The 19,028-nt window shown below is 47.7% G+C and overlaps 1 protein-coding gene across 1 annotated transcript in view; it reads right to left on the bottom strand.

The window, feature by feature from the left end:
• Positions 1 to 19,028, bottom strand: part of LOC122368008 (ALK tyrosine kinase receptor-like) — a 140,808-nt gene that overhangs the window by 5,762 nt on the left and 116,018 nt on the right. Inside the window, exons 22-26 of the mRNA XM_043341597.1 lie at positions 16,190 to 16,280; positions 15,792 to 15,986; positions 13,330 to 13,520; positions 5,031 to 5,132; positions 611 to 836 (exon numbers count right to left, since the gene is read on the bottom strand). Coding sequence (XP_043197532.1) covers positions 611 to 836; positions 5,031 to 5,132; positions 13,330 to 13,520; positions 15,792 to 15,986; positions 16,190 to 16,280 — 805 coding nt within the window. The remainder of the gene's footprint in view (positions 1 to 610; positions 837 to 5,030; positions 5,133 to 13,329; positions 13,521 to 15,791; positions 15,987 to 16,189; positions 16,281 to 19,028) is intronic.

Below are 19,028 nucleotides of genomic sequence, written 5' to 3'. Positions count from 1 at the left end.
AGTTTGAACATCTAACATCCTGTCATTATAATAAGCCACATAATTTGGCAATCATTGTTACCAGAATCGCATGCCTTTAGCTTTCCCCTGCCTTAGAATAATATTTGGGGGGAAGGGGGCAGGGAGGCACAGCACCGTTTAACAGTTCGGGTTATTTACGCGCGGGTAATACCGAAATATTTGTTCGCCCTTCAATGATATCCTTCTCTTCTCTGCCTGTTTAACTATAGAGAATCATCTCCGACAAACAGACAAAGGTCTCCTGCAACAGTGCTCTAAATGTCAGGTGCCCGGTGCGTATCTCAGCTGTGATTGATCAGTTATGCAGCTCGCACGCTCCACCGTCTCAAAATGGCAAACTGCTATATCCCTTTGATCGCTCACTGCAGTTGGACACAATTACAATCATCGCGCGGGACACGCACCGAGGCCCGATGCTAGGTCCACCGGTGGTGCCTGTGACCAACACCAGATCGCTTCTCCCCGCAGTATACTGCAGTATAACTCAGCAACCGATGATTGAAACTCAACTCCCTGCCGCTGACATGAATCCCCACTAACATGAGATCCTTAAGGAGTCCCCGCCCGGCTGACACGCGCTCGTTCCCACCTGGAGGCAGTAGTCGAGCCGCTCGAGGACGGTGGCAAAGGTGGGCCGCTCCTCCGGCACACGCTGCCAGCACTGGCACATAACGCCGTACACGGGAGCGGGGCAGTTGGAGGGCGAATCGAGCCGACCACCGTCCATGACCAGCTGCATCACCTCTGTATTCCCGCGGCCCGGGTACGGCAGCTGGCCGAGCGTCATCACCTCCCAAAGCAGCACTCCAAACGACCTGAAGACGTCATCAGACAGGGTACGGCGTCATCGGACAGTACGCAGCGTCATCAGACAGGGAGGAACGTCATGGGACAGGACAGAGCGTCATCAGACAGGACACGGCGTCAGCAGTCACGGTACGGCTTCATCAGACGGTAATAAAATAACCTAATAAAATATTCCAACATTTCCGTTTGCCGTCTGCAAACTTTGCCATCGAGGCCTCAGACATCATATGGTTCTTTGGGAAATTTATGTTGCAAAAATACACATCCGGCAGTGGCTGCAAAGTCAGATGCAGCGATCAGTTGTATGACATGACAGGTACCCACAAGGAAACAATGCGAGACCGCAAAGCATATTCACATGCAGGGCGGTGTTGACAAGCAAACGGTGCCGTTATTCCAGAGCGAATGGCTTGTGAGTTGTGACCACAATGCCGCAGCCTTATCCGCATTTTAATCTATGAATAGCAGCAAAGATGACGATCTGTGCCTATTTATCATCCGCTATTGGGGATATAATTAGCGACTTCCTCAAAGTTGCTGGTAGAACCACAACCAGGGACGTCTGTAAGTTGGGATCAAACTCCCATGGCATAGCTGGAGTCCCGCTCTCTGGCTCGAATCCAAATGTAATAAAGTGGGAACGAGACACGATACATAGTTCTTACACATAATGTAACTGATATGTGGGCAGATGGAACAATTTTCTTGTTATATGGCTAAAGGCCTAGATTACTGAGAACAAAACACGTCGGATTAACTCCATTTACAATTCGCATAATGATCGCTCCGGGTCGTAGGCCAACACTCAAGAGGCAGCATATAAGCTCATATTCACATACTAATCGGTCCTCGCGTCACATGTTACCACTCAACAGGCAGCCTAAGCCCGTGTTCACACCAGTCCCGGTTCCCTGGAAAAGCCGATAAAAATGGCGACCGGTGCGGCGCTGACGGCGCACCGGGACTGTCTACTGGACACGGCTGCGGCCGACGTGTCACCGAACAGCACTATTTACACGGCCGTAAGTGATTTAACGTGTCCGCCCTGCACCTGTGCTCGTCACGTGAGACAGCGCGCCGCACGACTCAATTAGGGCGCGATGTCGCGAGTGGGCACAGATCCGCCGACTGTCGGAGCATCACGCGCTGTTGGGTGGAAAAAAGATGCTTCCAGTTCATAGCGATGGTGAGGCTGACTGACACGGTTGGCAAAATAATTATTCAATTGTATGACCAATCTCAGAGGATGCGGTTAACTTCCGTAGGAATCATGGAACAGCAGTGCACCCCGAACATGCCCTTTTAACTTCAAAGGCGACCTATAGCGAGATTAGTGGTTCGTCTGCATGGCTGAACAAAACCACATCGACCATCTTACAGTTACTTCTCCTCGTGACACACTAAAAAAAAAACATACAACCCACGAAGGGCCGCCTTGAATAAACAACCGCACAGCGTTCTTTACTTATGCTCTATGTTGGAGCTAGTGAATCTACGAATCCGAATAATGCATTATACCATAAAACTCGTGGAATGAAAAAATCATCGGTAAGCGATACTGATAACCATAGATAACAGTTCTACTGTTATCTATGTGATAACCTAAAAATAATAACAGTGAAATAGAACTGTTGACAGTGACCAAGTTACATGACATGAGAACAAAGTAAATTAATTGAACCTGTAACTTATTTAGATGATATTTAGAGAACATTTTTACTATCCGTCCAGTGAATATATTCGTAGGCTGCAGCGGGCACTCATAACCATGCCGCGATATGCCCGCAGCTCTACCGAACCTGTGCTGCAGCTCACTAAGATTATTGCCGCCGGTCGCCATTGACGTCACTGCTGACGTCATCGATGACATCACACCGGCCGGTACCGATCGGCACAGCGACGTCGCCATGTTGAGATTCGTCTCGCGATCTCATCGACTGCCAACTGCGTAGGATCGAACACCCCAGGCCCAGCACACTAGCTCCAGCTGAATGACAGCTTCATGATAATCGACAAGCTTCTGCGCAGACATTCACTAGGTCTGCGCATGCCAAAAAAAGCAGGGAAGCCAAGCTATGGTCAGTGGTCATTAGAAACATCCATCCAAGTACGCTTGCATCTTGCGAAAAAAAAGCTGAAAGTTATAGCATATAAAGGGATGGTTAGGAAAAGGTTGTAAACAAATAGCCGGCAATCTAAGGCTCTTATATGGCCTTGTGAAAATGTGAAAGTTGGGGGCAAGTTTAATTAAAAGGGAGATGTTATTTCTTAAACTAATAGGCATCGCAGGCATCGCATCGTTAATTTTCAACAAACCCAAAATCGACGTAGACGGTCCAAAACTGTCAACTAATGTACGCCATCCAGTGGTTATAAAACGACCGATTTGGGGCCGCCAGCTTTCGAAGACACCCAAAAGATCCCATTTACCCTGCACATTTTCCCTGAAAGATCTCTGCACCCGAAATATCCCATTTGTCAACCCTCAAATTTTATTCTGTGAAGCCAAATAACCAACCGTCTCAGGCAGTCTTACCAACGCAGAAGCGCTGGAATGACATTTCTGAACTCTCCCATACAGGACAATCAAGAATAAAGTCACGCCACGTTCTCAGCTGGCACACTCTGAGCCCCCACCGTCTGACGGTGGGTGGTCCGGCCCGTCACTATTCAGCCTGTCTGCTGAATAGTGAATACCAATAGGAGAGTTCCAGTGAGCAGACGCGGACACACCGTCACGACAGAGTTGTCTCTGATCAACCAACGCCAGCTCATGCGCGGCACGCTCCACCGCAGGCGTCATGTCGTGTCAGCGATTGAATTTCCATCACGGAGATGGTGTAAGCGACCGCATTTCCATCTCAGAGAGGCTCGACCAGCGAGATCACACCTGAGTGACATGGCCATCATGCACCCCCGTGCACGGCGCCGCCACCTCTGTCCTCTGTGCCGCCGCCACCCTGGCTGCTTGTCGATAGTCGAATCGCTGACTCCAAACGCCGACCCATGCCACGTTCCTCCGTCTGGTAAACAGCGGCGGACAGCGCCGACCTGAAAGCCTCGCCGGGCTGCAGCCCAAGCGGAGACCATGTCGTGATCTCCGAACGATTGCCGGCATTCCAGAGACTCACGAAGCGTGCATAATGCGGGAGCCAGCGAACACGGACTGACCAGCAGCGAGGTAGCATATATATGCAAATGTCACGAAGGTGTTCGGCCTTGGTGCTACTTTCGGAATTCTTCGCAGGCGTCAAAAGGCAAACAAAACGGTCAATGCAGATGCCAGTTGCCAGAAATATCTAGGCATTTCTTTTCCATTTTTTGCAAGCCCAGCTATCGACATTCGATGTAGAGCTCATTTTCGTTTCTTCAATAACCGTCCCATCGTGGCACTATAAATGCCGAGGGATCAATCCTGCGATTTTGCCGCCATGCCATGTCATTTCACTGTTGCCGCCTACTGTCGTCGGATACTGAGACAGCGTCGTTAGTGCTGAATGTCCACTCTCGACGACTGACCCCTCACATGTTCCCTGAGCACCCCGACTGCAGGGTGTGGCCGAGGTCGTGCAGGCATCCCGTCGGTATCTGACCGAGCCACAGACACCCTGCGGTCGGTCGACAGGTATGCGGTCGATTTTCCCCACAGACAACCGGCACGCGATGCTGCTCGCGCCCGGCACGAGCACCGTCTTTGACGTAGCGACCGGCACGCCAGCACGGGGCGCAGTGTCGCGCTTCGCTGGAAATCACCACACTCCTGGAACGGATCGCACCTTCTGGAATCCAGGCCGGTGACATGCACTTGGGACCTCCTGGAAAATCTTTGAAAACTGCGCGTCTACATATAAGAAATACTATCAGATGTGTATCGCTTTGTGGAATGTTGACAATGAATTGAATAGCAGTTTCATTTTCAACAATGCATGATGCCTTCGCGTAATGATAATCATCAGCTAATTGTTTTTCTCTTTCCATTATTCGTCTTCTATTGCTACACTTTTAGTGTCTTCCATGCTGATCTTTCACGTTCTGTGTCCAGAAGTGCTGGCCGCAAAATTAAAGGTAGCGAGCAATAGACAGTATGAACCGTCTTTAATGAAGACTAAGCCACCCTCCGGACGTCTGTCTTGGACCTTGGTGGTGAAGACATCGTCTGGAAAGGACAGAGTGCAGACTGCAGAGGGGGTCATGTTACTCACCAGACGTCGGTCTTGGTGGTGAAGACGCCGTCCAGGAAGGCTTCGGGCGGCATCCACTTCACCGGGATCATGGTCCTGCCGCCCTTACGGTAGTAGTCGGCCCTGTGGAAGAAATAAAGGTCAGCTTGATGATTGACATGCTGTGAGGGTATGGAAGTTGTGTTAAAAATGTTACTGTCGAATTTAGGTTATCCGCCTCAGAGCTAGGCTATAGAGTTGCAAAATTTCACTACCGCACTACCGGCATGCCGGTAATTTTTCACTACCGCAGGTTTATTCGTGGTATCTGGCATGTCTTGCCGGTAGCATGCCGGTATTTTTGATTTTGCACAAACAAAAAAATATATCAGTATATGATTCAAACTTTGGACATTGTCCTATTGAGGCTATTGAATTGTTGTAACAGCAATCTTAGCCACTGCAAAATACATTTTGTGGTAGAAGTTCCATTGCTAAGGGTAGGGGCAGGCATCGGTAAAATAATTTTTGAAAGGATTGCATTCCCAATCCACATTCCTAGTGCCGAAGTGGATTGCATTCCGACCCGCAATCCCCTTTTTTCACTTGGACTGTGATCAAATCGGCAATCCTTTTTTGCAATCCTGTTGTATCATTATGTGCACTAGTGGATCTGGGGGAGGGAGGGGGGCATAGGGCCGTGCCTCCATCCCCAAATCACCCATTTCTAGTACCTAGTCTTGCGAGTAATTCCTATCTAAGGCACAGGTATTTTATGGGAAATATTTTTTGCCTCAAACACCCCGGCACATTTAAACCTCTACCCAACCAGTGTTTTATATTTTTAAAACTCGCCCTCAAATACGCAATTTTGCCCTTCCTATGTAGTTCATCAGCGTATATTATTTTGAGCCTTTAAATTAAAAGCGTTTAAATTATTTCCAGTTTCGATGTAAAGCCCTTGATAGCAAATTACATTAAGCCGATGAAGCCGATTTCATAATTTTCAATCGCAACAAACCATTTCAAAGCACTAATCAAACACAATCCGGATTGGATTGCAAAAATTGGAAGTATGATGCAATCCAATCCGCAATCAAATCCTTTTTTTTAATGGATTTCAAATCCAGGTGCAATCCACCAAAAAGGAATGCAATCAGGATTTTGCAATCCTGCAATCACAATCCTACCGAAGCCTGGGTAGGGGTAACACATGAACCTCAGCATTTCACAGGTTTGGGTCTAATTAGAATCATCAAGAATCTACTGTGGTCTATAAAAGGAAGAATACTCATTCATGTTGCAAAAGCACGATGAACTAGTAAGTCTAATGGTAGGTAATATGTATAGCACAATAAAATGAATAAATGTTCATGACAACATTCCCTAGGGGAAAAGGCAGAATCAAAACACCAAAAAAACACAATGTTTGGAAACTGGCCTTGAGTCCTGAGATCATGAGATGTGGTCTGAGAAACTCTACAAAGAATTTGACACTGAAAATTCAGCTGAAAAGGCAGGTAATAGGTAGCCCTGAGCCTGACTTTGGTCCCATAATTACATGAAAATGGATTTGAACTGGCATTTTGCTCTTATCTTTACAAGAAAACACATCATGCAGGCAAAATTGGCACAAAGTGGCGCAAATAATTAGACAACCAAGGATTTGCTTTTAAGATTCTCTCTCCCCTAATGAATGGATGTAGTCTGATGACGTAATATTTATTCATTTAATCTTTTGGTTGAATAACTGAAGAGAAATGAATTTCTTTATAGTGAATTACACAACAATGTTGATTTCATTATAATTTAATAGTGTTGGATAGTTTTTATGAATATAATCATTCACGAGGCAGTGGCTTGCAGTTGTTAAACTTTTATTTTTGCAGCGTTTTAATCAGCTGGTTAAAAGCCTCTGTTATGGCGCATCTGTTTCGAAATCGAGTACCTTGTGTTTGTTCCCGCTTGAGAGGTTGGGGAGGATGAAAGATATCGTTTTTATACATATTATTTGGTGACTATTCTCAGGACCAGTGAGTTATTAACACATTTTTTACATGATACGTATCTTGTTCACGAACCAGCAAGCCATAGTGGATAGGAAAAGTAGATGTTGATCTCGCTTCCTTAGCTAAGAAGATGGCCGAATCTGTATACTTGTTTACCTATGTTTTGACCATCTAGATTTTAAACATTTGGCTGGTGCCTGCAAATTTTAGGAGCATATGGAAAAGTAGAACACCTGTGAAATGTAAATGTGATTACTGCTCACTGTCCAGTCTTCAAAAAACACATTTCAGTAATTCAAGTCCTTTTTGTCCTCACTTTTTTATGAATGTAATAGTTTTTTTTGTAGGCAATACTTCTTTGATTACAGGTGATATTTTACCAGTTGTAGACTGGAATTGAGTTTCAAAATTGTGGGTATTTGTGGGGCCAACTCAGCCAAAATCAGCCTGCTGGTATTTGTGGTTGGACAATGGATGGCTGTTGGGTGGGAGGGGTAGGTACTGAAACTGCCAAAATGTGGCATCTTGCAGGGGTAAGCTAGAATCAAGAATGCAGGTTTAAAAAAATGAAGGTTTTTAGTATGCCGGTAATTTGGCGGTTTTTTTTGCTTGGGGCGTGGTAGCATGCCGGTATCCCAGAAAATTTTTGTGGGGCGGGGCGGTGCCGGTAGCAGCCTTTGGGGAAAACTTTGCAACTCTACTAGGCTACCACTCTGTCTTCGTCCGCCGGGTCGCTGTGTTTCTGGGTCTCCCCTCTCTCTCTCTCTCTCTCTCTCTCTCTCTCTCTCTCTCTCTCTCTCTCTCTCTCTCTCTCTCTCTCTCTCTCTCTCTCTCTCTCTCTCTCTCTCTCTCTCTCATTCTCTCTCTCTCTCCCTCTCTCTCTCTTTTTCTCTCTCTTTCTCTCCTCTCTCTCTCTCTCTCTCTCTCTCTCTCTCTCTCTCTCTCTCTCTCTCTCTCTCTCTCTCTCTCTCTCTCGCTCCAAGCATACCAGAGAAGGCTGAATTCCTGGGCGGCCACTCCATCATTCCTCGATGGAGAGGCCGCCGCCGGCGGCGTGTCACCGCTCGCTGTCTAGCCACCAGCCTGTCTCCCGCCGTCTCGGCTAGATCGTGTCCGGCAGCCATGTGAGCCAGATGTCTATCGTGTCTCTGGTGGGCGCCGGGCCGGCGCCGGGCCGGCGCCGCGTCCACCGCTGGTGGCGCAATGGGCGCCGCGCCGCTCGCGCCGAGTCTCGCTGCGGCGGAACGTCCGGTTGGCGCCGGTCAGCGGTCAGTCCCGACCTCGCTCAGCGCTGTGCCGGTCTCTGTGCGTGTCTGCTGTGCACGGTCAGCGCTGTTTGGGGCTTAGAGCCACGGACTGTCGGCTGATTAAGCCTCCTTGCATGCCCCGGCTGCCGAGTGGGAACTGGGGGTCGGAGAGATGTTGTCCTAGTACTATCCCGTGCATTAACTTAACTGCAATATCCATTAGACAAGATATACAATCAGTGTTATTAGCAAAAGTGCGTACTATTTCTCGAATGTATTCAAATCCTAATCCATATGTCACTCGCATCAAAACTGCAGGTGCTTTGAATTATAAATAAATGTACACTGTGTTGATGCTGTGTCATCAGCTAGCTCTGCATACTCGGAGCGTGAACTGGAAACACTACCAATTGTTCTCCGCGGTCAGTAGTCCCGCCTACAGCCTACTGTAAATCCAACTTAAAGGAAGGGTGCCACCTTCCGAAATTTTTGTTCTATGAATCTATTTTACTTATTTGAATTTTTAGACGTGGTTAGCGCGTCCACAATATACAAAGAACCGAAACATTGCATTTAATACATTGGCAAAAAAAAGATCGTTGTTTATATCACCACTACAACTCAAGGTCGTTTGATGTGGCAGCTAGGACGGCTGGCATATCCTGTTGTCATGGCAACATATCATTCTGCCATTTGCATTGATGGCGCAACTGAGACAAAAAGATGAACAAATAAAAAGGAAGAAGATAACATGATTTGATTTGATTTATATAGATTACACATGTTACGCGGAGATACGTCAAAAGAACATCAAATAAGTCGAGTAAAGGTTTTTCCTTTACAATGCTTAAGAGATCTATGGAACCCTTCACCCTTCATGCAACTTACTAGAAAAACTTCCCAATTAAAATTTTAAAACTTAAGTGTATACCATAAAGAAAAAATATACCCTTTCAAAATGATAAAACATGCTTCAAAAGTATAACTTTTATACATACCTTTTCTGATTTTATGTTTTATAAAATACCCTTAACACGACGAGGAAATAGTGCTGAAGATTTTTGCCTGCCCGAATGCTGGCAGCAAAACTCGCAAATGATAACTTCACGTGCGGATTCAATGCTGACCGTCTCAAGCATAGGTAAGTGAAGCCGGTTTTTAGGTTCATGTGAGGCTAATCTTGTAAAAACTGCGTTGTGTCCAAAAGGTGGCACCCTTCCTTTAAATGGCAGACCCATACGACACATGCTGGGATCGTGCACCCAACGTAGCACTCGTTAATTGGTCAGCGCATTCATGTGGCTTGGGTGTGTCAGTCCACCTGGTTAGACCCCGGGTCGCTCACGGCAAGAGGCTAAAATCGACGGACGAGTATCGCATAAAACCTCCTTCACCCCTGGCCTGACGCCCGTGCCGGGCTGTGAGATGTGTGTCGCGTGCCGGCCAAGGAGCCCGGGCTCTGGTGGCTATGCGCCCGCCGGAGAGGCCTCCCGACCGACCCGGTGAAAACAGGATGTCCAGTGTCGCCTGGCTGCCGGACTCGGAGCCAAACGGACTACCGACGACGGGTGCGATCGGAATCGCCGATGTCCTTTCTAAAGAAGTCCCGGAAGTGCTGATTTTTACATTATGACATCACATTACTATCTACGGCAGGGGCGAAATGTTAATGCATTCTGGCGTCGTGTCAATGCTGTGAGAAGAGGTGGGCAGCCTGGACAAAGTCATCTCACTGCTGATGATTTTGCTGACCACTTTGGATCGATCAGCCAGGATGATGGTTCGCAGTTGAGCCCTGCCCAACAGCTCATATGTGATGCTGTTGCTGCTCGTCTCTCGAGTGGCTGTGATTCCTCCGAGACCCGTGTCATTACTCCTGATGATGTATGTGGGCTGATTCAGCAGTTAAAGCGTGGTACAGCCCCTGGGGTAGACCACGTCACAGTGGAGCATCTATTATATGGTAGATCCCAAACCCTGCTCATTGCAATCGCTCATCTCCTCACAGCGTGTTACTCCACTTTATCTGTCCCTGATGCCTTTTCTGTCAGCGTTGTGAAACCAATTGTAAAGAAATCGGGTATGAACCGTGACTGCTTGGACAACTATAGACCGATATCTCTCACCACTACAATGTCGAAATTGTTAGAATGCCTGCTACTGGCTGAGTTAACCGAATCATTCTCGCCCAGTGATTTGCAATTTGGCTTTATAGAGAACCGTGGCACTACTGAAGCGTCAATGCTTGTTACTGAAACCGTGCAGTGGCATCGTCAGAGAGACTCTCCAGTGTTTGCAGCAAATTTAGACGCTAGGAAATGTTTTGATAAGATATGGCACGATGGTCTACTCTTTCGCCTAAAGGATTTTCTGAGCCCCCGGTCCTGGCATCTGATTGCGATGTGGTATAGACGTCTAAAAAGTTTTGTAACTTATGCTGGGCGTAGATCGATGTGCTTCCTTATCAAACGAGGGACAAGACAGGGAGCCATTTTATCACCGGTGTTTGCAAATGTGTATTTTAAGCCACTTATTAGCACACTTGATGTCAGCTTATGTGGAGCATTTATGTTTGGCTACCATGTTCCCGCCGTTTGCTACGCAGATGACCTCATGTTGCTCTCCACCAATGCGGGAGACCTAGGTAAACTCTTGAAACTAGTCAGCGAATTTGCAGGTTTTTGGAGGTTGGAATTTGTTCATGTGGATCCTGCGAAGACGAAAAGTCACTGTATCGTATTTGGTGCCGAACTTTTGTCTGTGCTACCTGTATGGCACTTATCTGGACAACAGCTTGCTGTACGTACAGTGACAGAACATCTCGGTGTTGTGTTGTCGGCGGACCTTGACGGCTCACATCATGTACGGCACCGCGCCAGTCGAGCTCGTGGAGCTTTCTATGGACTGACTCCTACCGGTATGCTCAGTGAATGTCTCTCACCTGCTGACAAAGTTTTCCTGTGGAAAACTGTGGTTGTCCCTGCCCTTATGTTTGGATGTCATACGGTTCCTCTCCGCTCAACTGATGTTGATACCATGGACAGCGTCCAGTCTCGCTGCATCAAAGCTGCCCTTGGTCTGTCAAAATACGCACATCATTCTGCTCTGCTTATTGCTCTAAAAATTCCCAGGATACAAGAAATCCTCAGACGCGCGGTGGTTTTCGCGTTGTTGGGAATATTCCGAGATGATCATAGACTTAAGCACATAGCACTAAGTGAACTAGCTGTGTTAGCAACTGAGCCTGAACGTTTACACGGAACATTCTTGCACCTCGCGTACACCCTGGTGAACTGTTCTTTCCAGAGCGTGCTAGATACTGTAAGGGGCCATGTTGACCCTAGCTTTATAAGTAGCCCGACTGAAGGTGACGGTTTGGTCGACTCGATTCGCTTCGTGCTAAATTCTAGTCAGACAGTTATGTCCCGTCGCCTGCTGAGGCTTTTGTGCGCCTAACCTGCTTTGTGCATTCTGCTACGATGTTGTATCTTTGCGTCGTGATGAGTGTTTATCTTTTGTTATATTGTGTCGTATGTTTTACTGTATGCTTTATCTTGTCTCGAAAAGACGCATAATAAATTGATTGATTGATTGATTACATTGTTACGGAGCGAGCGAAGCGATCGTAGTCTTTCCTTAGATTAACGGAAATTTCTGAGTATGAGCGGCCGGCCGGCCGGCCGGCCGGCCGTGGTCACGCTTTTGGGAGGCTTATATCTCAGCAACCACTTGACCGATTTACACGCGGTAATTTTTGTAGGGTAGCTTCATTCCTTCTACCAAGTATTGGACTATTCCTGATGCATGTGGGTGACCCCTTATGCACGTGCCACGTGCAAAACGAAGAGGTGTCCGTTTTGTAATTGTTGCAATATCTCGGTAACTACTTGGCCGATTGCGCTGAAAGTTGGCATGTAGGTAGGCACCCACTAGGCACTGCATATCCATGTGCCACAGTTGGGGTGCTGCTGCACGTGCGCACGTGCAGGGGTCGTTTCCAGATCTCGAGAACGGCTCGACCGATTGCGCTCAAATTTGGTACACAGTTAGGGACCAGTTAGTAGGGTGCCGTGCACAAGTCAGTTGGGACCCATTTTGCACGTGCGCACGTGCAGGGTGCCGCTTCCAGATCTCGAGAACGGCTGGGCCAATTGTGCCCAAATTTGGCACATCGCTAGAGACCGGTTAGTAGGGTGCCGTGCACAAGTCAGTTGGAGGTACCCCCTCGCAATTTCGCACGTGCAAGGCCCACTCTCTCGCTCGCTCCGTTAATCGCCCCAAAAGGCGTTATACTGGTTATATTTTTACAGAATATACAGGGAAGAAATTTTAGAAAAACATTACTAGTTATTTAGGACATTAAGCGTATACCTGGAGCCTGGCAAAAGCATCATACTACTTGATGAGGTAGGTAATTGTTAAATGCGTTTAATTTCAATAAAGCTGAAAACTATACGGCATTTAGGCAACTTTTTTGTCGTCGGACGTCGGCGCAGGACGTTCCACAACAAAGAAAACAAAGATCATCCTAGATTACAGGTCACCATTTACCATTATCTTCAAGATGGGTTCATCTCCCAAAAATCGATCTCATCGTCACATCCTCCTCTGGGTTTCCAGCGTTTCGCAGTGTTAATGCGCATTGCGCAGACCTCTGCCCCAGAATAAAACCCCTTTGAAAATCAACCAATCATGCATCATATAAGTAGCTCGAAAAAAAAGCTCGTATAGTGTCTAGCAGTTTGGCCAAGTCGATACTCCGAGACGAGGCCTTCAGAAGTTAACTATACCTAACTATACCTCAGCATATATTTTTATGAAAAACGCGTTTTTAGTTTATTCAACGATGTGTCTGTTTTTGGTTATAGGTAGGTAGGTAGGTTGTAGGTAGGTATGTGTCCAAGGCCAGGTCAGGAAAGGGTAATGTAAATCAGCTATGAAAAGTGACGATTTAGTGATATGCCACTACCCCATACCATACCAAACAACGCTCACAAACCATCCTCGGGCAGTTAGCACTTAGCACATCACCCGATCGCAGCACACTGGCGGACATACGCCTAAGCTGTAGTTCCGACAACTCACCGGTAGATGTCTCTCGACATGCCGAAGTCCGCGATCTTCACCACTCTTCCAGGGCCTTTGGTGGTCAGCAGGCAATTCCGAGCGGCGATATCTCGATGGATGAAGCGTTTGTTCTCCAGATACTCGCACCCTTTTGCCACATCGATGGCACAGGTAAGGAGATCATGTATTTTTAGATTCGGCGGCCGCTCCTGAAAAGAGAAATTAGAATGAATTAGAGCATTTGTCCACACACTGTTTTCCACGAGCCAGCAACAGTTTGAACAACCCTCCGTTCCGTCGTTTCCATCCTCAGGATACAGAAATCCTTCTCCTCCACGCCGCAACCCCCACTCCAGGCTGGACAGGCACCTTTATCTCATGCGGGCTGCTCCCTCGGAGCGGCACCGCTGCTCCCGAGGGAGCACACCCTTAGCCGGGTGCAGAGGGTGCTTGGGGGACTGGTCGGCCTGTCTTTCGGGCCAGGCTCAGCTCAGCCCCGGTGACTCTCTAGGGTGACTGCCCAGACAAATGTCTCACCTAATTCCTCTCATCCTTCCGGCTCTGAAATGGTCTTGTCAGACCGAAAGGGCCTAACCCAACAAACATAGGCCGGGCGGAACGGGGAGGGCTCCGGGGCACCGTGCCCCCTTTGATTTTGGCATTTTAACATAAGCCCTATGGGCGTTGCAATGGAAAGAATGGGACCAAAAGTCGGCAGTGCCCCCCCCCCCCTTAATTGAGGGTGTTCCGCCGCTACTGCCAACAAAACAAAGTTTGAGCAATAGGTAACCCACTCCAAATATGGTATCTAAAGTAGCAAAGTAATCATCATACACTTTCATTATCAAAGAAACGGAATATAACAGTAAATTGTCGCATAATTACAAATATAGGTAGGCAGCATACATTAAGAAGTGTGCTTTACTAGACCATCATTTAAGTACAAATAAGTAATTTGTCCTTTGTGCTTTTTAATGGTGTTCGACAAAAGCAATGGCCTCGGCGCTGGTGTTGCGATAATGCAATCATCACCAATTTTGTGAAAAGATCATGTCATTGATCACACAGTTGAATTGCAATTGAAAAGTAATTGGCTCATAGTTGAGTCCAAACGAAAATCAATAGATAATTTAATTTATATATAACTCCGTTTCAGGCCAATGCCGGAGGTGACCACACTCCTTTATGTGCCAACCATGGGTGGCACGCTGGCCACACACGGTTTCACGGTTGCCTGACCATCAATGGTTTCCCTCCCTCTCCTCGCTGATCTGCCAAAGGTCTATTCATCAGCCGGAAAGGCGCCGGGCCAACCAGCCAGCAGCCTCATAGCCGAAGGTCGAGCGAGTCTGTTCAGAGCAATCACCATCCGCCGTGACATCACCTCGTGACGTCACTGACACCGGATCTCTCAACTCCGACGACTCCCGGAAACGACCGGAAGCTGGCGACTTCCGGTCGCCGGGTCGCCGGAGCCCGCCGGCGGGCGATGCAGGCGAGCAGCCGAGAGAGAGCGTGGGAGGCTGCCAGCGCAATCCGGACCCCCTTGACCTTCCGAGTCCAGTGCTAATACCAAACCGAACCCGAGCCGGACGGATACCCGATATGTCGCAGTCACATCTGCAGAGTCGTCGATGACAGGAGACGTCATATTCGCCGGAAATCCGCGCTCCGCCGTGTACTTAGCGCGGTAATTCAATATGGAAACAATGGTTTAATGTGCCGCCCACACAGCGCAGTTGCGCAGAACGGTTGTCAGTCGTATTGATCACGATATTGTCAGCACTAGCAGTAACCAAAGCTCCAAGATTCGTAACGACATAAATGCTAGGTAAAAGGCTCTGATAGGATAACGATAGATGACAGTAAGAGGGCTATTGGACGGAGGTCGACGACTTATTTTTCGCTCCAATGAGCGCAATCTTGGCTTATTCCCAGTGAGTTGTCAGCCAAAGAAAACGGTTCGGTCAGGCCACCGGAAGTGAAGGAAAGATGTTCGGTCAATTTATTGCCCGATGAATATTGGCTGTATATAGAGAAATAATTCATAAGCGACCATACTTGATGAAGATAACAAAAAACTGTGTAATATATCTAATAGGGGCGGTGCCGTTCGATTAAAAAAACGTAAAAAATAAATTGTGGTGCCTACAAAAGCTGTGCTGGGACTACCGAAAGCAATTTGCATTTTGAAAGTCTATCCCATGCCCAAAATGCCTTGTCCCAGCAGCTAAGTTCCATGATCATATTCATCATGCTCATCGACACATAAGTTCGTTCGCTTTTTACGTTATGCAGCAAACAATATGTTTTCTTTATGTAATTGTATCCCAATACACATTTACCGGCAATTGAGTAGACATGTAAATGTTTCTTATCAAGCCATCCTTTATAGATACAGGTTACTTTGCAACGCGCACACACTGACTAATTTCAACCAGTTTATAATCGTTCCAAACCGATGGCGGCGATTCACTCACCGGTGTGGGACGGCTCTCTCGCAGAAAACTCTTCAGGTCGCCGCCAGAGAGGAGCTCCAAAACTATGAAGCGCGGGTGTCGCTCGAAGCTGACGCCGATAAAGTGGACGATGTTGGGGTGCACGAACTTGGACATGATCATCGCCTCCATCAGAAAGTCCATCTCCGCCTGCTCCGAGGACAGCTCGGCTAGTGTCTGCGAAAGAAGAGTAGAATTGAATCGGGTGGAAAAGGTTCTTTCTTTTCAAGCAACTGATAAAAATTAAAAACAGTGCAAATGTTTAGAACAGCAAACCATATGAGCAGCAAGCAACTCAATAATGGTGAATGGCTGATTTATGACGACTTAAGTCGGCTGAATAGTGATTATGTTCAGATATTGACTGACTGGGGACTGACCTTGACCGCACAGGGCATCTCCACGGAGTCACTGACGTAGTTCTTCAGGTAGCCCTGATACACCTGTCCGAACGCCCCTTTACCGAGCTCCCTGAAACAGAGAGTCCAGTGTCACTGCAACGAATGGGCGCATGTCTCCCCTGCCCATCGAACTATGTAGAAAAATCACGGCTATCACCATCTCTGCATTTGTCTGGAATTAAGTGTTAGGGAGAATCGAGACAAATGCAATATTGGCAACAGGCACTGCCATTGACATATAAATGTACACAAATAACTTCAGTGGGCGCTTAATTTTACCCAGAGCGGACTGAGAGTCATTCCTGGCTCAACTCCACCAATCATTCGTTAGCTGCATTGTTATTTCGCTGCTTCCACCTCCACCGTTCCTCCCAACATACTAGAAGTTCCGTCAACTATGTATTTCAACGAGCGTGATTAGTTATTCCTGGAACATCCCACGGGAGTGCTGCTTCGTCTTCCTCCTTTGCCCCGGTCCCCATCAAATCGGATACTCCCTGGAGTCGGATGCGGACCCGCCGGAACATTTCAGTGAGGCCCGGAGCCGGGGCTGGGTTCTGACTTCTGTATATGTAAGTGTCATGTATGCATACATAACGCACCTACATTCCGTTTCCATAGCCACATGGAGACCCACATCAAGGGCTGGTCACTGGACACGATTGCAACTGACAAGTATGACTGGTCTATCAAGTCAAATTAGATGCGCTTAGGTAAGCCTCAATAAAAATCGACCCTGATTAGTCGCAAACGACGAATGGATCAGCTGCATCCCAGTGATATCGGCCACCAGGGTGTCGATGAAACTCGTTAAGTCTGTCGCCGCTCCGCGCTCGGGTAAGTTCGCCCGTCCGTTCAGTGAAGGGCGGGCACGGTCGGCCACCTGAGCGAATTAGGGCTATTTATACGGCGCTCCGGCGAGCCTCCGGTTCCGAAATAGCATAATCCTCAGCTGTTGCAGCCGTGGCATGTCACCGCTGCCCGCCACCGCATGTCAATGGGTACGGCCAGTCTGTACGAGCCCGAGGGACGACCGGTCACCGGCCACAGTCAGCAACGGCTGACGGTCGGCTTATGTCGGCCTGCTTCTGTCATTGGTACTGTCGGGTCTTCTCAGTACGACTGATGCTGTCTGCAGCACAAAGCTTATGCCAGTCAGCCCCGCTGTCGGCTTACACAGGGGACTGCTTCCTGAGTGCCCCTTGCGACTTTTGTCGGAGTGACCCTCGTCGGTGATTGTCAGGAGTGCCCCTGTCGGCGGCGGCCGCCAGCCGAGGAACATATGACCTCTGGAGTCTGGACCGGCTCGCTGGAGCGGAGCTGTATAATTCGAGCTGCAGTGCCGCAGCCTCCCGGCCAGAAGGCCTCAGCTGCCGGAGTCCGAGCAGGGGATCGATCCCGGCCGGACGGCACTTCCACGAACCTCAAGTAGAGCTTCCCGTTACCAGATGTCAGCACATGCAGATCCATCTCATTGTGCTTTCATGGAGAGTTCCGGTCGCGGCCGTGCGCGCCTTGCTACCGGGACGTGGCGGTGATTCTGCGCATGCAAATCCGCACAAGAGGACTTCTGTCCAAGTGCAGGCTTTTTGTTTAAGCCGCACCAGCACCACTCATAACGGACCAGGCTCGGAAAAAATAAGATGAGTGAGCCGCGTTTAAATAGCATTGATATCTGGAGAGAAACGTCTACGGCGGCCAGGGTCAGTGTGGGCCTTGGGGAGACGGATACACATTTATGCATATGATATGGAATATGGATAGCAAGCGGTACCTATAGCGTGTAGTATTCCCCGTTTTTGTCCAACGACGCACCATTGATAACATAAATACCTACAGACCTTTCATCATATGTTTTAGAGCGCCACTTTAAAACGACCAAGACAACATTTAATCGTTAAAGGATACTGGCACACAATGAATGTAGAAGGTCTGACCTGATTTTAGTCAGTGGACGGCGCTGGTGAAAAGGAATTGAGTATTACAGGGCATGTGTCGGCGTAATCAGTGCAGACATCGATGATTGAGCGGGTAAGTCTCACGCGCTACCCAGAAAAACAAAAGAGAAACGAAAGCTTCTCTCCCAACACTATGGATATATAGCAAAAAAAAAGTCAGTATTGTACATACTTGCGGCAACAATTGATATGCATTATCCGAAATAAGGAAGCAGGGACAGGAAATCTTGCCTGACACGCTTTCCTTTCTCACGACTGTAATTGTTTAAAAAAAGAGTTGATACCTCCAGTGCTTTCAGAATCTTAGCCATTTTCATTTTTTCAGCATTACGACTATTATAAACGAACGACCTCTAGACTTCAGGATAATTATAAAAAAAAAACTGATAACCTGACATGAGATCGCTAAGGCTTTAAAGGAAATAGTTCACTTTTTAACATGGGTTTTGAACTGGAATAGCAGTTCCGTAGCCTGGGCTGAGACGAGCATAAATCAGGAGCTTTTACAGCCCAACGATCACCCTAGGCAAAGATATTCTATTTCTCGTCCCGAAAAAGGTGTCTTGCTTTGAGGATGTGTGCCTTGCATATATTTCCATCCAGTATGAAAAGTGCATGGGTACCGAAAATTCTTCAGAAACTAGAGAAATTATCTACGAGAACTCTAGAGAAATTCTCGTACTGATCAATAAGGACATTCAGCAGCAGAAGATCGCCCAAATGCCGGTGGCCGCGATAGTTTCTCTAGTTTCTGAAGAATTTTCGGGACCCATGCTCTTTTCATACTGGATCGCGGGTGCCTTACAGAGACTGAAAAGTTCTTCCTATATCAAAATATAGAAAATAATCTTTTGTTATAA

The sequence above is a fragment of the Amphibalanus amphitrite genome, unplaced genomic scaffold, assembly GCF_019059575.1.
Source record: "Amphibalanus amphitrite isolate SeventyFive unplaced genomic scaffold, NRLGWU_Aamphi_draft 000914F_arrow, whole genome shotgun sequence".
Lineage (NCBI taxonomy): Eukaryota > Metazoa > Arthropoda > Thecostraca > Balanomorpha > Balanidae > Amphibalanus > Amphibalanus amphitrite.
This window is presented reverse-complemented; position numbering and strand designations above follow the sequence as displayed.